At 32.7% G+C, this 15,545-nt stretch overlaps 1 protein-coding gene across 4 annotated transcripts in view; it reads right to left on the bottom strand.

Moving 5' to 3' along the window:
- The window catches only part of VPS13A (vacuolar protein sorting 13 homolog A), a 163,136-nt gene that overhangs the window by 110,295 nt on the left and 37,296 nt on the right, over positions 1-15,545 (bottom strand). For all 4 annotated transcript variants that reach the window (XM_087822709.1, XM_087822708.1, XM_087822710.1 and 1 more), the window contains exons 12-20: positions 15,176-15,282; positions 13,680-13,851; positions 12,037-12,099; positions 11,421-11,553; positions 10,491-10,585; positions 9,928-10,070; positions 3,864-4,053; positions 3,660-3,774; positions 1,961-2,097 (exon numbers count right to left, since the gene is read on the bottom strand). In XM_087822709.1, the coding sequence (XP_087678835.1) occupies positions 1,961-2,097; positions 3,660-3,774; positions 3,864-4,053; positions 9,928-10,070; positions 10,491-10,585; positions 11,421-11,553; positions 12,037-12,099; positions 13,680-13,851; positions 15,176-15,282 (1,155 nt within the window). The remainder of the gene's footprint in view (positions 1-1,960; positions 2,098-3,659; positions 3,775-3,863; positions 4,054-9,927; positions 10,071-10,490; positions 10,586-11,420; positions 11,554-12,036; positions 12,100-13,679; positions 13,852-15,175; positions 15,283-15,545) is intronic.

Here is a 15,545-nt window from a genome sequence, read left to right as displayed (position 1 = left end):
ATCTTTCAGAATATCACATAAAAAGTTAATAGGAGAGTATAAACTCACAAGCTGACATAATGCTATCAGAAATGTCTTTAGCTCTGGTCGGTGTTCTCAGTGGTTAGAGCGTTGGTCTACCCACACCTAAGGCTCGAGTTCAATTCCCGGTCAAGGGAATGAAGCCTGGATCGCAGGTTTGATCCCCTGCCCCAGTCAGGATGAGCACTGGAGACAACCAATCGGTGTGTCGTCTCTCTCACATCGATGTTTCTTTCCTTTTCTCTCTCTGTCCCTCCCTGCTACCTCTCTTCTACTCTCTAAAAATCAATGGAAAAAATATCCTCAGGTGAAGATTAACAAACAAAAAAAAGAAATGTCTTTATCCATGACATGTATAATGAGAAGGTTAAATATAAGGTGTGAATTTTTATATATTAAGTTATATTTCCTAAATATTTATATTAAAAGAATGGAACAAAGCCAATCCTGAAGAATGCTACATCTAAATTATTTAAAAATCTGATAAGAAGTCTTATTAAAAATGAGACAAATACAGCTTATAAAACATTTTTTTGAAATGATGACAGGTATTTAGATAGTTTTATAATAAGAACTAAAAGTCCAGGATTAAATATTAGGATAGCTGAATTTTAGTCCCAACTCTGTCATTTATGTGACCCTAAGCAAGTTATATTTGTATTTCCCCTTTATTGATGTACTTTGCACACGACTTCTGTTCACTTAAATATCATGGAGATCACTCCACAGCAGTATATAAAGATCTTATTTACTCATATGTACATGTGTATAGATTTTTAACATATCCCCTCTAGTTTATGTAGCTCAAGTGTACACAATCAAAACTGATTCTCTCTCTTTGAAAGGTAATGAATTTTAAGCAAAAGATTAAGCAAACTAAGATCACAAAACTAGATTGGTACCTTACTCCTGACACGTTATACTCTTTCCACTATATCAGACTGCCTTGAACCAATTCCATAACCAAATTAAAATATGAATAATTAACTGTATAAATATTATAACTGTAAATCCAGCAGCTGTCTTTATAATTACCAACTGAAGAGTAAAACATAGAACAAAGGGGAATGCCAATGTCAAGGAAAGGCACATATTTATTAGGTAGCCAGAAAGAGCATTCAAATATTATCCATCCCTCTTGGGTCTTTAAACTGTTATTATAGCTACTCCTCTACATTTAATGATATACAACAATGCTATCCAATAGAACTGGCTACAATGATAAACTTGTTCTCCATCTGTGCTGTCTGATACAGTAGCCACTAGCCACTTGTGACTATTAAACATTTGAATGTGGCTAATGTGACTAAGGAAATGAATTTTTACCTTACTTTATTAATCAACTTAATCAACTGTACATAGTCAGTGGGTGACATGTGAACAGTGCAGATATGGAAATACAAAAGAATTATTCTCTACTCAAAACTAAGGAAGAAAAATGTACATAACTGGATAGAATTATGTAAATTAGACAAATGCAAAATGACCATCTCTTAATTTAGGATTATTTAACAGAAATATTAAAACATGAGTATCTAAAGTTATATACACAAAAAAATTTCAGAAGGACGAAGATGGATTTGATTACTTCCAGAACTTCCTCACATTCTATATATTGTAATTAATTCAGGAATAATCTTAAATTGAAAATAAAATAAACTCCTTAAGCATTACTCTCAAATTTTACATATAAATGTTAAATCTTAGGTTTACCCCTGACCTGCAAAGTTCAATTGTTCATTTTGCTACTAGAAATGTAGGAAAACTACCTAATTAAATGAAACTTCACTTTATTCACCAGAAAAGACTTCTCAAATCCTAGTATTTACCGTAGGTCTACAAAACTAATATACCAAATCAAACTGTCTAAAAAACAAAATACATTTTAAACAAAAATATACCCTAAATGCTATGTTTCAAGATAAATATTAGTATATACCTGTAAATGACCAAGATCCAAAAGAAGCAGATTTGATGTGGGGCTAAAAATTCCATCTTGTGGGATAATAACATATGAAGCTTTCAAATTAATTCTGAGATCAAGAACTTTCTGTGTTTCAATAATATACAGTAGACCTGCAGAAAATTTAAATCTTCACAATAAATTTTTTCACAAAATACCCAAATAGAGAATTATTAAATGTATGAATTGGTAGCACAATCTTGAAGTAATGTGAAATTAGAATTCATTTTAAAATGACCTTGAGCAAATTATTTTCAATATCAAGTAAAAATATTTGTTAGTCAATGTGTACACTCCTAATTAAATATAACTGAATACAAAATTAGAATAATTCCTCAAATAAATGTTTTTAACCCATAAAATCAATGTAGGTAAAACTCAGGAGATAACAGATCTAAAAAAATTAAGTTTTATGAAACATTTATTCTTAACTCCTATATTAGAATCTGTATAATTCTTTCCAAATCATGAACTTAATACAGCTACATCTACCATACTGAACAATGATTTTTTGATCCTTATGATATTACTGAAACAAGGAAAATTCCTTGATTATTAAATCATCTTCAATAAAACCATATGTAAAGGAGAAAAGGCAACAAACCAGAGTTCTCCATTCCTCAGGTATTTCATTCACTTAAGGTGTTTTATTCTAATAAATTTAATCCCTTCACTTTCATGTGATTTATATACCAAATTAATCTATTTTATTATCTCAAATCTATTTTTGGCTTTTAAGTCTAAAATTATTATCAAATATCAAGTTATAATGACTCCATGAGATGGGAACTACTCCTTAGCGATGAAACTCTGTAAGCAGCCACTGAATCAGTTTGAATGAATAAACGGTGTTAATTTATAAAATTTAGGGCATCTGATATTCAAACAGAAAGGTACCTTAGTTCACAAAAGACAACAACAAAACCCATACAAGAACTATCATGAGGACCAGATTTTTTAATGTGAATTGTGAGAAAATAAAAATGACAATAACAAACTAATATGTAAAATTCTGAATAGCTAAATTGAAAAAATTTAAATGATGTAGTTTACTTAATGTGAATAATCTCATACTGCAGTCAAAAGCATGTGCAGTAGCCCTAGCTGGGTCACTCCATGGTTAGAGAGCCGGCCCTCGGACTGAAGGGTCCCTGGTTCCATGTGTCTCTCTCACATTCATGTTTCTTTCTCTCTCTCCCTTCCACTCTCTCTGCAAAGCAATGGAAAAAATGTCCTTGGGTGAGGATGAAAACGAAAAAATTAGCAGCATGTGCAGTTAATCAATCATTTAGTTCAGAACAGGGAGAAGTTAGGAAACATCACAAGAGAGCTGAATCGCAAAAGAGCAGTAATTAAACCAAAAAGACAACTGCAAGAGACCCTATGATTTTATAAAAGAATTCAAAGACCAGTTTCTGTCATAAGCAGAATTTCAAAAATCCTAACAAAATTTTGTAATTAACTTGAATGTGGTTAATAGGTTTCACCTAAGTGTAAGAAATAATTATTGTTACATCTGAATTTAAATATAAAAGTACAAAATTAGTTTCAATTAAATTGTATCTAGTCTAGATAGAAATTTAAGCAATACATTACTAAAATCATCTTTAAATGCCTAAAAGTTTAGTGTAGGATTCAGTATTTAATTGACCAAAATTAATACTGGCATTTTTACCTGTTGCTGTTTTATCACGAAATTCTTCAAGTTTTGTCAAAGTTGCTGAAGTGAGCTGTGCTAGATTTACCTCTTTTGGAGGTCTGAAGAATTCCACTATACTATTCACTGTTCTCTGGTAAAACAAGTATCATTAAAATTAGGCACAAAATCAAACCAAATTGAAATATTTAGTTAAAATTTAGAAATTTAAAAAATGCTTACTGCATCATATATCATTTCTAAAGGTTCAGCTTCTATGATACACCTCTGAGCAACAGTTTCATCTAATGGATTTGTCTCAAATGTAATCTGGAAAAGTGATGTAGCATTATCCAATGAAGACAAGAGGCGGGGTTTTGTTGAATTGTCTGGTAGGCCAGTAACATGAAACGAATCAATTATGGTTTCAAATCTGCATGAAAAAAGAAGAAATAAATATTAGCAATCGATATAATTTTAGAGTATTTTTCAAATTGAAAATAAAAAATTAATGAAAACAATTTCACTTTGCATTTCCTACTACTCCAGTCCACTCACATCAAAGAAAATATACAACTATTAGATCTGACTTGAAATAGATTAATTCACTAAAAATCCTATTCACATGTTGATTTCCATATTAAAAAAATCTATGAAGTGTTAGGGGTTTCTGGTTCCCCAAGAAAGGAATTTGGCTAACAACAAGTAAAAAGCTGAACTGAAAACTCAGCAACTGTTCTTGGATATGTAAAAGAGGGCAGCAGGACACAGAGCGAACCGCTGCCCACAAGATTGGGAAGACAGACACGTGAATACAGGGAGTCACAGCTTACCAGAGGAGAGAACTGGGAAAGGAAAACTACTGTGCACACCAGTGCCAAGGTTGGTTGGAAAACCTGAACTGCAGTTGATGAATTGCTGGAGACTCAGTATGGAGAACTCAAAGAAATTAAAAAACTCTAGGTGGAACCAGTCACAGGGAGCCTCCAAAGTATTTTGAGACATATTTCCAGAAATTTGACCAGGTTCCCACAGTAAATATTGCAGAAAAAAAATCTCTTCATGCTTCAGGTAAGGGGGAAGGAAAAAGAAGTCACTTAAAAATATGCCAGAGTACTAGGTCCTTAACAAGGACTGCCCTCTACAGAAACTAGTTAATCAGAGCCTAACCTAATGGGGTATTATCAGAGCCAAAATGAACTAGAGCAGGGGTGGGAAACATCTAGCCTTCAGGCTGTGTATGGCCCATGAAATCATTTGGTCTGGTCCTGCCAAGGCACCCACAGGCGGGACTCAAAAGTCAATAAATCTAGGAGCTTTTTTCATAGCTAATTTTTAAGGTGCTAATTTTGGATGGCCCGAAAATGATGTTATAAATATCCAAATGGCCCTTGGCAGAAACAGTTTCCCCACCCCTGACTAGAGAAAGGAAAAGATGCTTTACATCATATATCATTCAGGGGAATACTAATTAAAACAATGAAATACCACTGCACACCTATTAGAATGGCCAAAATCTGGAATACTGACCAACACCAAATAACAGCAAGGATGTGGAACAACAGAAACTCTCATACACTGCTACTAGTATGAAAAACAGTAGTTACTCTGGAAAACAGCAGGGCAGTTTCTTACAAAACTGAATACACTCTTACCGTATAATCCAGCAATCATGCTCCTTAGTGTTTACCCAAAGAAGCTGAAAACTTGTCTATACAAAAACCTGCACATGGATGTTTATAGCAGCTTTCTTTATAATTGACAAAACTTGGCAGCAACTAAGCTATCTTTCCTTCAGTGGGTGAACGAATAAACTAGTACATCAAGACAATGGAATGTTAGTAAGTGCTAAAAGAAAATGAGCTGTCAAGACATGAAAAGACATAGAGAAAGCTTAAGTGCATATTACAGTTAAAGAAGCCAATCAGAGAAGGCTACGTACTGTAGCATTCCAACAATGAGATTCCAGAAAAGGCAAAACCATGGACACAGTTAAGATCATTGGTTGGGGGTGGGGGAATGAATAGGCAGAAAAGAGGATTTTGGGGGGGCGAGGGAGGGCATTTTATTTTATTTTATTTATTTTTTAAATATATCTTTATTGTTGAAAGTATTACAGATGTCCCCTTTTTCCCCTCCATTGATCCCCTCCATCCTGTATCTGCCCCACCCCCAGGTCTTCCCCATATTACTGTCTGTGTCCATGGGTTATGCATTTATGAATATGAGTTCTTTGACTAATCTCTCCCCACCCACTCTCCCACCCACCCCCACCTTCCCTCTGAGGTTCCTCAGTAGAACAGAGGATTTTCAGAGCAATGAAAATACTCTGTATGAAACCATAAGAATGAATAGATACTATATGTTTGTCCAAACCCATGAAATGTACAATACCAAGAGCAAATCACAATGTAAACTATGGACTTTGGGTGATCATGATATGTGAAAGAGATTCAACCTTGGTTTAAAAAAAAAAGGTAACAAACTGTGAGAGATACTGATAATGGGGGAAACTATGCGTGTGTATAGAGGAGGAGCTACATGGGAAATGTATACACCTCCCTCCCAATTTTATTGTAAACCTAAAACTGCTCTAAAAAAATAGTCCTAAAAAAAGTTGCCTGGCCGGGTGTGGCTCAGCGGTTGAGCGTCGACCTAGGATCCAGGCGATTGGGGTTCGATTCCCAATCAGGGCACATGCCTGGGTTGCGGGCTTGATCCCCAGTCAGAGGCCTGCAGGAGGCAGCGGATCAATGACTCTCTCATCATTGATATTTCTCTCTCTCTCTCTCCCTCTTCTTTCCTCTCTCTGAAATCAATAAAGATATATATTTTTTAAAAAGTTAATGGAGTACTGTCATTTAAAATGGCAGAGTAAGGTGCTCAAAGAATCACTCCATTGAAACAATCATTAAGCTAGCAAAAACTGTCAGAATCAACTCTTTTGCAAGTCTGAAATTTAATCAAAAGCTTAAAGTAACCAGGAAAACGCTAAATCAAGAAAAAGATGATTTTCAGAAAGAAAGCACTTTGACATTTTTGTTTAAATGCCTATGAACCTATTCCCCACCAGAGCAGTGACTGGGGGCAATGGACAGTATTCTGGGCCTGGCCTGCTGAAGCCAAAAGACCAATACAGGCTACTATGGTCCAAATGTTTGTGTCCCTCCAAATTCATTTGTGAAGTCCTAATGCCCAATGTGATCATACTGGGGACTTTGGAAGGTAATATGATCATGAGGGCAGAGTTCCTCATGCCTGGAATTAATGGTCTTATAAAACAGACTCTAGAGAGATCCTTGGCCCCTTCCACCATGTGGGAACACAGCAAGAAGTCAGTGGTCTAAAATCTGGAAGAGGGCTCTCACTAAAAATCGAAAAGGCTGGCACCCTGATCTTGCTTCCAAGCTTTAAGAACTGTGAGAAATAAATTTCTGTTGTTTATAATACTAGTCTGTGATCTCCATGCAAGCAAGAGGCGAAGGCTAAAGCAAAGATATAGGTAGCCTGACAAAGCACTGAAGAAGTGCCAGAGCTCACAGCCAAGTGCAAAGACAGAAAGTATTTCTTTGCTTTGTTTTGGATCCAGAAATTTAAGGAAATATCTGTCAGTTCACCGGCTAACCACTGAAAGAATGAAATAGAGTCATCAGTGACCTCACAGGACCAAAAATACTCTTTTCAAAAATAGTTTAGAAAATTTACTGTATTAGTTTGCTAAGTCTGTAACAACAAATTATCACAAACTGGATGGCTTAAAACAAGAATTTATTCTTTTATCGATCTGGAGGCCAGAATTCTGAAATCAAGCTGTCAGCAAATTATTTCCTTCTGGAGGCTCTGAGGAACATCATGTTCCAAGTTTTTCTCCAAGATTCTGATGGCTGCTGACAACCCTCAATATGACTTGGCTTGTATATGCATTATGCAAACCTCTACCTGTCATTTCATGGCATTATTTTCTATGTCTGTCTTCAAATTGCCTTCTCCAGTTTCCCTAATTCCTTCTGCGTTTGTATTCAAATTTCCTTCTTCTTCTAAGGACACAAGTCATTGAATTAGGGCCTACTCTAACCTAGTATGAACTCACATTAACCTTTTTATATTTGGAAACACCATATCTCAAAATAAGGTTACATTCACACATAGTAGGGGGTTAAAATTTCACATTTCATTTGGAAGAAAACAATTCTACCCACCATAGTCAGTAATCATATGAAAGACTACAGCCCTCAACAGCGAACAGCAACAAATCATTTATCTGATCAGAATCTGATATCTAGAATATATAGTCTTACAACTCAATGACAAAAGAATAACCAATTAACAAATTTAACGAAAGAGGTGTAAAACCTGTACTCTGAAAGCTATAAAACATTGCTGAAATTAATGAAGATCCTAAACAAAGGGAAAGACATCCAGTATCCATGGATTGGAAGACTTAATATTGTTTAGATGTCATACCCCTCAAAGCGATCTACAGATCCAATCAAATCCAAGCTGGGGTGGGGATTTTTTTGCACAAATGGACAAGGTAATACTAAAATTTACACAGAAATTCAAGAGACTCAGAATAAGTAAAATAATATTGAAATAGAAAAACTAAGCTGGTGAGATCATACTTTCTGATTTCAATTTTACTACAAAGGTATAGTAATCAAGACAGTGTATACTGGCAAAGAGGTTAGTGATATAAATCAATGGGAACAGAATTAAGAGTCCAGAAATAAATCCTTTTGACAAGGAGGTAAACTCATTTTGAGAAGGGTGACAAGGTCATTCAACAGGGAAAGAATGAGCAATTTTCTCAACAAATGGTGTGCTGGGACAACTGAATAATCTCATGCAAAAGAATGAAGTTGGACCCCTATCTCACACCATATGCAAATATTAACTAAAATGGATCATAAACCTAAATATAAGAGGTAAAAGTAAAAATTCTTACAAGAATATACAGGAATACATCTTTATATCTTTGAGTTAGGAAAAGACTTGAGTCTTTAATGCAACAAAATAAATAAATAAAATGGACTTCATCAAAATTGAAAACATTTGTACTTCAAAGGCTACCATTAAAAATGAAAAAAAAACAATGAATGGGAAAAATTAATTGGAAATATTTTATCTGATACAAGGCTTATATAAATAATATATAAAGAACTCTTACAACTCAATAATAAAGACAATCCAATTTAAAAATGGGCAAAAGAATTTAATGGACATGTCTCTAAAAAAATATAGCCACTAAGCAAATGAAAAGAGGCTCAATCAACCTCATTAGCAATCAGGGAAATGTAAATCAAAACCAATGAGATACCAGTTTATACCCATTAAGATGGCTATAATAAAAAGGACAGATTAGTGTTGCCGATGATACAGATAAATTGGAAACCTAATACACTACTGGTAGAAGTGGACAATGGAAAAGTCTGGCAATTTCTCAAAAGGTTAAGCAGTTACCATATGAGACAATTCCACTCCTAGATATACATACAAGATAATTTAAAACTTATTGCCCACACAAAATACTGTCTAAGAATATTCATAGCAGCATTATGCATAATAGCCAATAAGTGAAAACAACCCATTATCAATCATCTGCTAAATGGATAAACAAAATGTGGTGTATCCATATATTGGAATATAAGGCAATAAAAATGAATGAAGCACTAATTGATGCTATACCATGAATGAACTTGAAAATATCATGCTAAATGAAAGAAGCCAGATAGAAAAGGCCATATATTGTATGATTCTGTACATATTAAATGCCCAAAACAAATTCTTAGAAATAAAGTAAATTAGTTGTTGCCAAACACAAGGGAGGGGGACAATGAGGAGTGACAGCTAATGGGTATTAGGGTTTCTTTCTTAGGCTGTAAAAATGTTCTGGAATTAGCTAGGGGTAATTGAGGCAGAACCTGGTAACATACCAATGTAACTTGATATACTATAAAGTGTCACAAACAAATGAACCGTATACTTTAAATGGATGAATTGTATATGTGAATTATATCTCAGTAAAGCTATTTTTAAAAACAAAGGTAAGACACATTTCCAGATAAACACTAAATTGTTAATGCTATTCCTTTTTTGTATAGTATGACTACTGAGATTTCTGTATTATCCTTTAGGGTCCTTCTATGTTTCCTGAGCATGCACAGTTCTCTACTGAATATTATTTTAATAATTATAAAAAATATATATTACTGAAGAAAACTCTAAGTTCCTAAAAATACAAAAGGATACATTAAATCATAGTACTCTTTTTTTTCTTATAGATAAAAGGAAATGAATTAATACTTACTTAATTGCTTGTGCTCCTGGTCTTTGTACAACCCAAGTGCTAAATTCTTCTACTACAATATTTAACAGCTCATGTTTTCGTTGTTCTTCTCTTAGAACAATAGACATACTTTTCAAGTGCATGTAAAACTTCATGGCTTCAAACTAGAATACATTCAGAGGAACAACATTAATTATTTATATATACACATTTACATATATGCATATTTACATATTTACATATATACACTTACATATATACATATACACATGTACACAATTATATATATTTATATATTATACTTATGTATTATATATATATGTATATATACACACACCGACCACTCTTATTCATGTAATTTATTCTTCCCAAAAACCAGAAAATAGCTTAAAAGCAACCCTTTAAGTCTTAAAGATCACCTCATTACACTACAAAGTATGGAACAATATTTATCCCTACCTTGGTAATTAAAGTAAAAACAATATTTACAGACCCAGAAAAAAAATCACAGACCAAGTCAGTCACATATAATTCCTAAAGGATTCAAAATATCATTCAACTGATAAGACATGAAAACCTCTTACTGATTTTGGCAAGGTTGGGTCAACTGCTGTTTCACTATAGCCAATTGCTTCATAGAGTAAAGATTTTTCTTCAGGTGTCAAGATTTCTTCAAGACCTACAAATTATAAACAAAGTGTTTTATGTTTTTAACTGGTAATAAGAGAAAACTAACCCGTAATTTAGTTGTCTTTAATAAATTAAATGTAAATTTTACTTTCGTTTTATAATACTTTTAAGAAATTATAATCACAATGTTAGAATGGTATTGGCAATTTTAGAAGGATTACTCTCCAAAAATATAAATTTCTAAGTATATAAATTTAATAATATAAATTTCTAAATATTAGTATTAACCAAGAGCTTACAAAATGGCTGTCTTAGCACTTAATGGCACTGTGCTAGGCAACACACTTAGCACACAAAGTAAATGGTATTAATATAATAATTTCCCCCAATTTAAAAAATGATAAAATTGAAATTCAAAGAACTTAAATAACTTACCAGGGCCACAGTGCTAATAAGTGGTAGATCCAAGTATGTAAACCTAAGACCCTAATACTACAAAGTTTTAATCTTAAGCATTTGGTTAGGAAACAAAAATCTTTCCAAGAATCAACTTCAATAAAAATTTACAATGGTTTATACACTTTTGGAATTTTTATTTATCCATTATTGTGCTATGTGCATTTACTAAATCCCCTGGGCATAAAGCTCTTTTGTAAACACCAGTAAAATAAAATTATTTTATTTAATTTTTACTTGGCATATATTTACAATGTTTTAACAGTAATTTTATTGATAACAAGGATAATGTATCATATGCATATATACTTACATTGTCTATTTAATTAGAGAGAGAATTTTCTGCAAAATAATTTTCATACCTGATGATTAGCTACATTACCATCCCTGATGATAAACTGTACTACTATGAAATAAAATGAACATACTTCCAGTTCTAACATCTGGCTGCAGTTCATTAGTTTTTGGTTCTGACCAAGTCCATAACCAGCTAAACCATCCTTTATTTTCCTCTGAATCTTTTGTTCCTTCTCTGTATATCCTGTATCCAGCTTTCTTTACCTAAAATATATAAATTTTCAATTAAATGACAAATTATCCTTTATTTAACAATCTAAATAAAAGCCTGACATTTCCAAAACTTGTTTACTTGAGTACATAAATGCAAATATTATACAAACTGACAATAGAAAGAAGTAACTGCAATATTAGCCAAACATAAGAATTTAGGATTACCAGGTAGTTAACCCCACTGTCTTACAAGGACAAGTAATTTTTTAAAAAATCACACTGGCTTTTCATTTTCACATGAACTCTGAGTATAAAACCAATAATTTAGAAAGAATATTTTTCCAGAAGAACCTTATTTAAATGGATGTGGAAAATATTAAATCAAACTTTCTTATAACAAACACAAAAAGGCAAATTTGAACTCCTTTCAGGAAACAGTATATTACAGTACAATACTAATAATATCACAGCACCTGTCAAATCTATATGGAATCTAGATTTGTTTTTACTAACTGAAAGATAATCTGGAATTACCTCAACTTCCGCCTGTTGTCTTGCTATAGTTATATTAAATACATCCAGGGTCCTTTCCAACTCCTAAAAATATAAAGGAAAATGTGTTTACATAAATAACTATATAAGTAACTTTAGTATATATAATCTGTCATAATGCTGCACTAAAGATATGATAGGAAGCAGAAAACATCCATCAACATAATATTCCTGTTAAATTCTGAGAAGCAATGGTTATATATATGTCAGCTCAGAAATTAGTAATGATGAAAACTTTCTGAACAAAGAAATCTTACATGTCATGCATAATAAGAGTTATAACTCTAGAAGATTTACAGATACATATTATAAGATACTATACATGCAGTTTTTAAAATAACTTACTTGGGTTTTAACTATAGCGAAGGGTAAATATAGTGTCATTTTCAACTAAAAATACAATTATAAAACCTACATATTATGTGCACAGTTCGTAAGTCATCATTAAGATACTCCAAGTAGATCTAGATACACTTAAAACTTGTTTTTAAATTTTATACTTTTCAAAGTTGTTACGGCTATTGAAATAAATTGAGACAAGCTAAATCTTTCATCACATCTCTATACATTATGTCCATGATTACTTTTGGGAGTTGCATGTGCAAACCATTTTTTCTCCCAAAGACAAGCAACCATGACCTACTATTATCTAGAAAACAACTTAAGGTTCTAATGTCCAGCAGACCTGGAGGATTTAGGTTAAGATCCAAGCTAAGTATGGAAATCTCCAACCAGCCCAAAAGGTCTCAAAAATTTAAGCATTTATATTAGCCTAGGTCTTCAGAAAGTCTCCTACCTCGATCAAAAGTAAAAATAAAACTCAGTCTTTAGGAGTTCTAATTGGAAACTGGCCTAGATTCAGAACAGTTACATTCATTTCAAGAGATTAACTCCTTTAGTGTACCTAAGCTATGTTTAGTCCATCTGTAAAATACTCCCTTCTTGAATATACCATCATAATGCTGAAAGATAAGATGATTAATATTTAGAGAACTCTCTGGATAAATAATTAAATGTAAAGTTGCCATTAAAGGCTATAAAAGTCACAGGAATTAAAAGAAAAAGAGCTCTATCTGGGCAGAAAATTCAAGGAAGTTTGTACAAGAGATGGGACTTATACAGAACATGAGGGATGAGTAAAACCGGGCTAGGCAGGGAGATAAGGAACGGCAGGTGGAATACATGAGTGCAGATCTGGCTATAAGCATAAGCTGTATAGAAGACCGGAAATTTTATTTGATTAATGCACTGCTAGATGGTAACACGGGAAATGCAGCGGTGACATAACGTAAGGCTTCAAAACCAACACAGAACTGGAATCAATGTCGAAAAACATTTTACGCTCTTGAGGTTAAAAACATCTTAATAATTTAAGGCTTCAAGTTACTATTTGCATAAACACAAATCTGTCCAGGCTGAGAATAATCTCAAATTCCAAGAGCTCCCAGGAGAATAACACCAATGCTTATATCACCCAACTGAGTTTAGTCAGAAGTAAGGAAAAAATCTAAGTGAAAGAGAGACAGAATGCTCAATCGATATTAGGACAAATAATTAGAAGTGGGTGTCACTAAAGACTGAGGAGTTATATCGCACAAAATATAAATAATTTTTAATATGCTAACCTCCAAAAAGCTGAGAAGTTCACCAGGTGGCTTCTTGCTTGTTAGTTTTTTTTTATATAGTTCTTTGTATTGCTTCATTTGTTGCCTATGAGTGCAAATATGCTTCCATGACCACATCCGTAAGCGGGGACAAACATTTACTTCAAGAATACCATGTATAGCATAAGCCCACCTAGTTAAAAAAACAAAACAAAAACCCTACACTTAATGCTCTCAGACCAACAGTATGCCATATAATTGATATTGCTTCTACTTTAACATATATATAAAGATGGTATATTATCTAAACACCTGCTTTTTCCCATCATATTTGTTTTTACAATAATTAATATTATCTCTTTCCTAAGTAAAAATAAGCAAAATCCTTGAATTTTGTTATAATAATAACAGAAAAACTATTAAAGTATTAATTGGCAAACAGCACTTTAGTCCCAGGAATAGTAATTAAAATAGTCAACTGAAAGAGTAATTACAACTTCTAGAAACTCTGCAAGAGCTTAATAATTGGAATAACAAGACTTTTGAATTTCAAAAAGGGATAGTACTTTATATATGACCATAACCTTTTCAGGTTTAATAATATGGTTAATGTGTATAATACAGAAATTTGAAAATTTTAAAAATGACACTGCTAGAAAACTGAAATATAGTTTAATAATTTCAAAAATACAATAAATAAATGTTATTCTAGTATCTCCAGTTGTAAATTCCATTATAAAGAATCCCTTAAGTAATTTCTATTTGTAAACCAAACTATAGTTTGTATCAGCCTTTAAAGAGAGTGTCTTAAAAAAATTATTCTTAAAAAAGTCAAGAAATTCACTTTTATGCCATATTTTTTAAATCTTAAAAAAAGTTTTAGCTCAAGCAATCCCACTTATGGGTATTTACCTAAAGAAAATGAAAAGACTAAATAAAAAAGATATATGCACCTCCATGTTCAGTGCCACATTATCTACAATAGCCAAGACATGGATACAACCTAAGTGTCCAGCAATAGAAGAATGAATAAAGAAAACATGGTAATATATACACAATGGAATATTATTTAGCTATAAAAAAATAAAATCTTGCCACGTATGACAACATGAATGGACCTTGAAGGCATTATGCTAAGTGAAGTAAGTCAGAGAAAGACAAATACTATATGATCTCACTTATACATAGAATCTTTAAAAACAAAAAAAACAAAATTGAGCTCATAGATACAGAAAATAGATTGGTGGTTGCCAGAGGCAGGAGTTTGGGGTGGGCAAAATGGGTGAAGGGAATCCAAGTTACAAACTTTTAGTTATAAAATAAATAAGTCATAGGGATGTAATGTACAGCATGATGAATAAACTTAATAATATTGCATTGCATATTTAAAAGTTGCTAAAAGAGTAAATCCTACAAGTTCTTATCACAAGAAAAAGAATCATTACGTTGTACACCTGAAACTAATACAATGTTGTATGTCAATTATACATCAATGAAAAAAATTTAAGACATTTTACCATTCTCTGGCATGGCTGCAAACAGGTACATCAGGTCTGAATTTTCTATATGGCAGATTTTGCCTCATCATATCAACTGACTCAAGAAGCTCCATAAGACTGAAATACTGAAGAATGAAAAAATTAAATCTTATATGTTTCAGACTGTTTCCGATTATTGAAGATAAAAGTTAAATTATTAACTTTTTAAAGGAAATTTTACCATGTAACATTAAAAATTTTTGAAAAACATGAACAAAATAAGTTGATGAACAAAATGGAACCAGAAGCATGAATACATGTAATATACTGGCCAGTGCGCAAGGGGAGGGGGGGTGGTAGTGACTAGACAAAGAAGGTGAAGGAAATAGCTAAAGAACATATATGCATA

This window comes from Miniopterus natalensis, chromosome 12 (genome assembly GCF_054644295.1).
Source record: "Miniopterus natalensis isolate mMinNat1 chromosome 12, mMinNat1.hap1, whole genome shotgun sequence".
Lineage (NCBI taxonomy): Eukaryota > Metazoa > Chordata > Mammalia > Chiroptera > Miniopteridae > Miniopterus > Miniopterus natalensis.
This window is presented reverse-complemented; position numbering and strand designations above follow the sequence as displayed.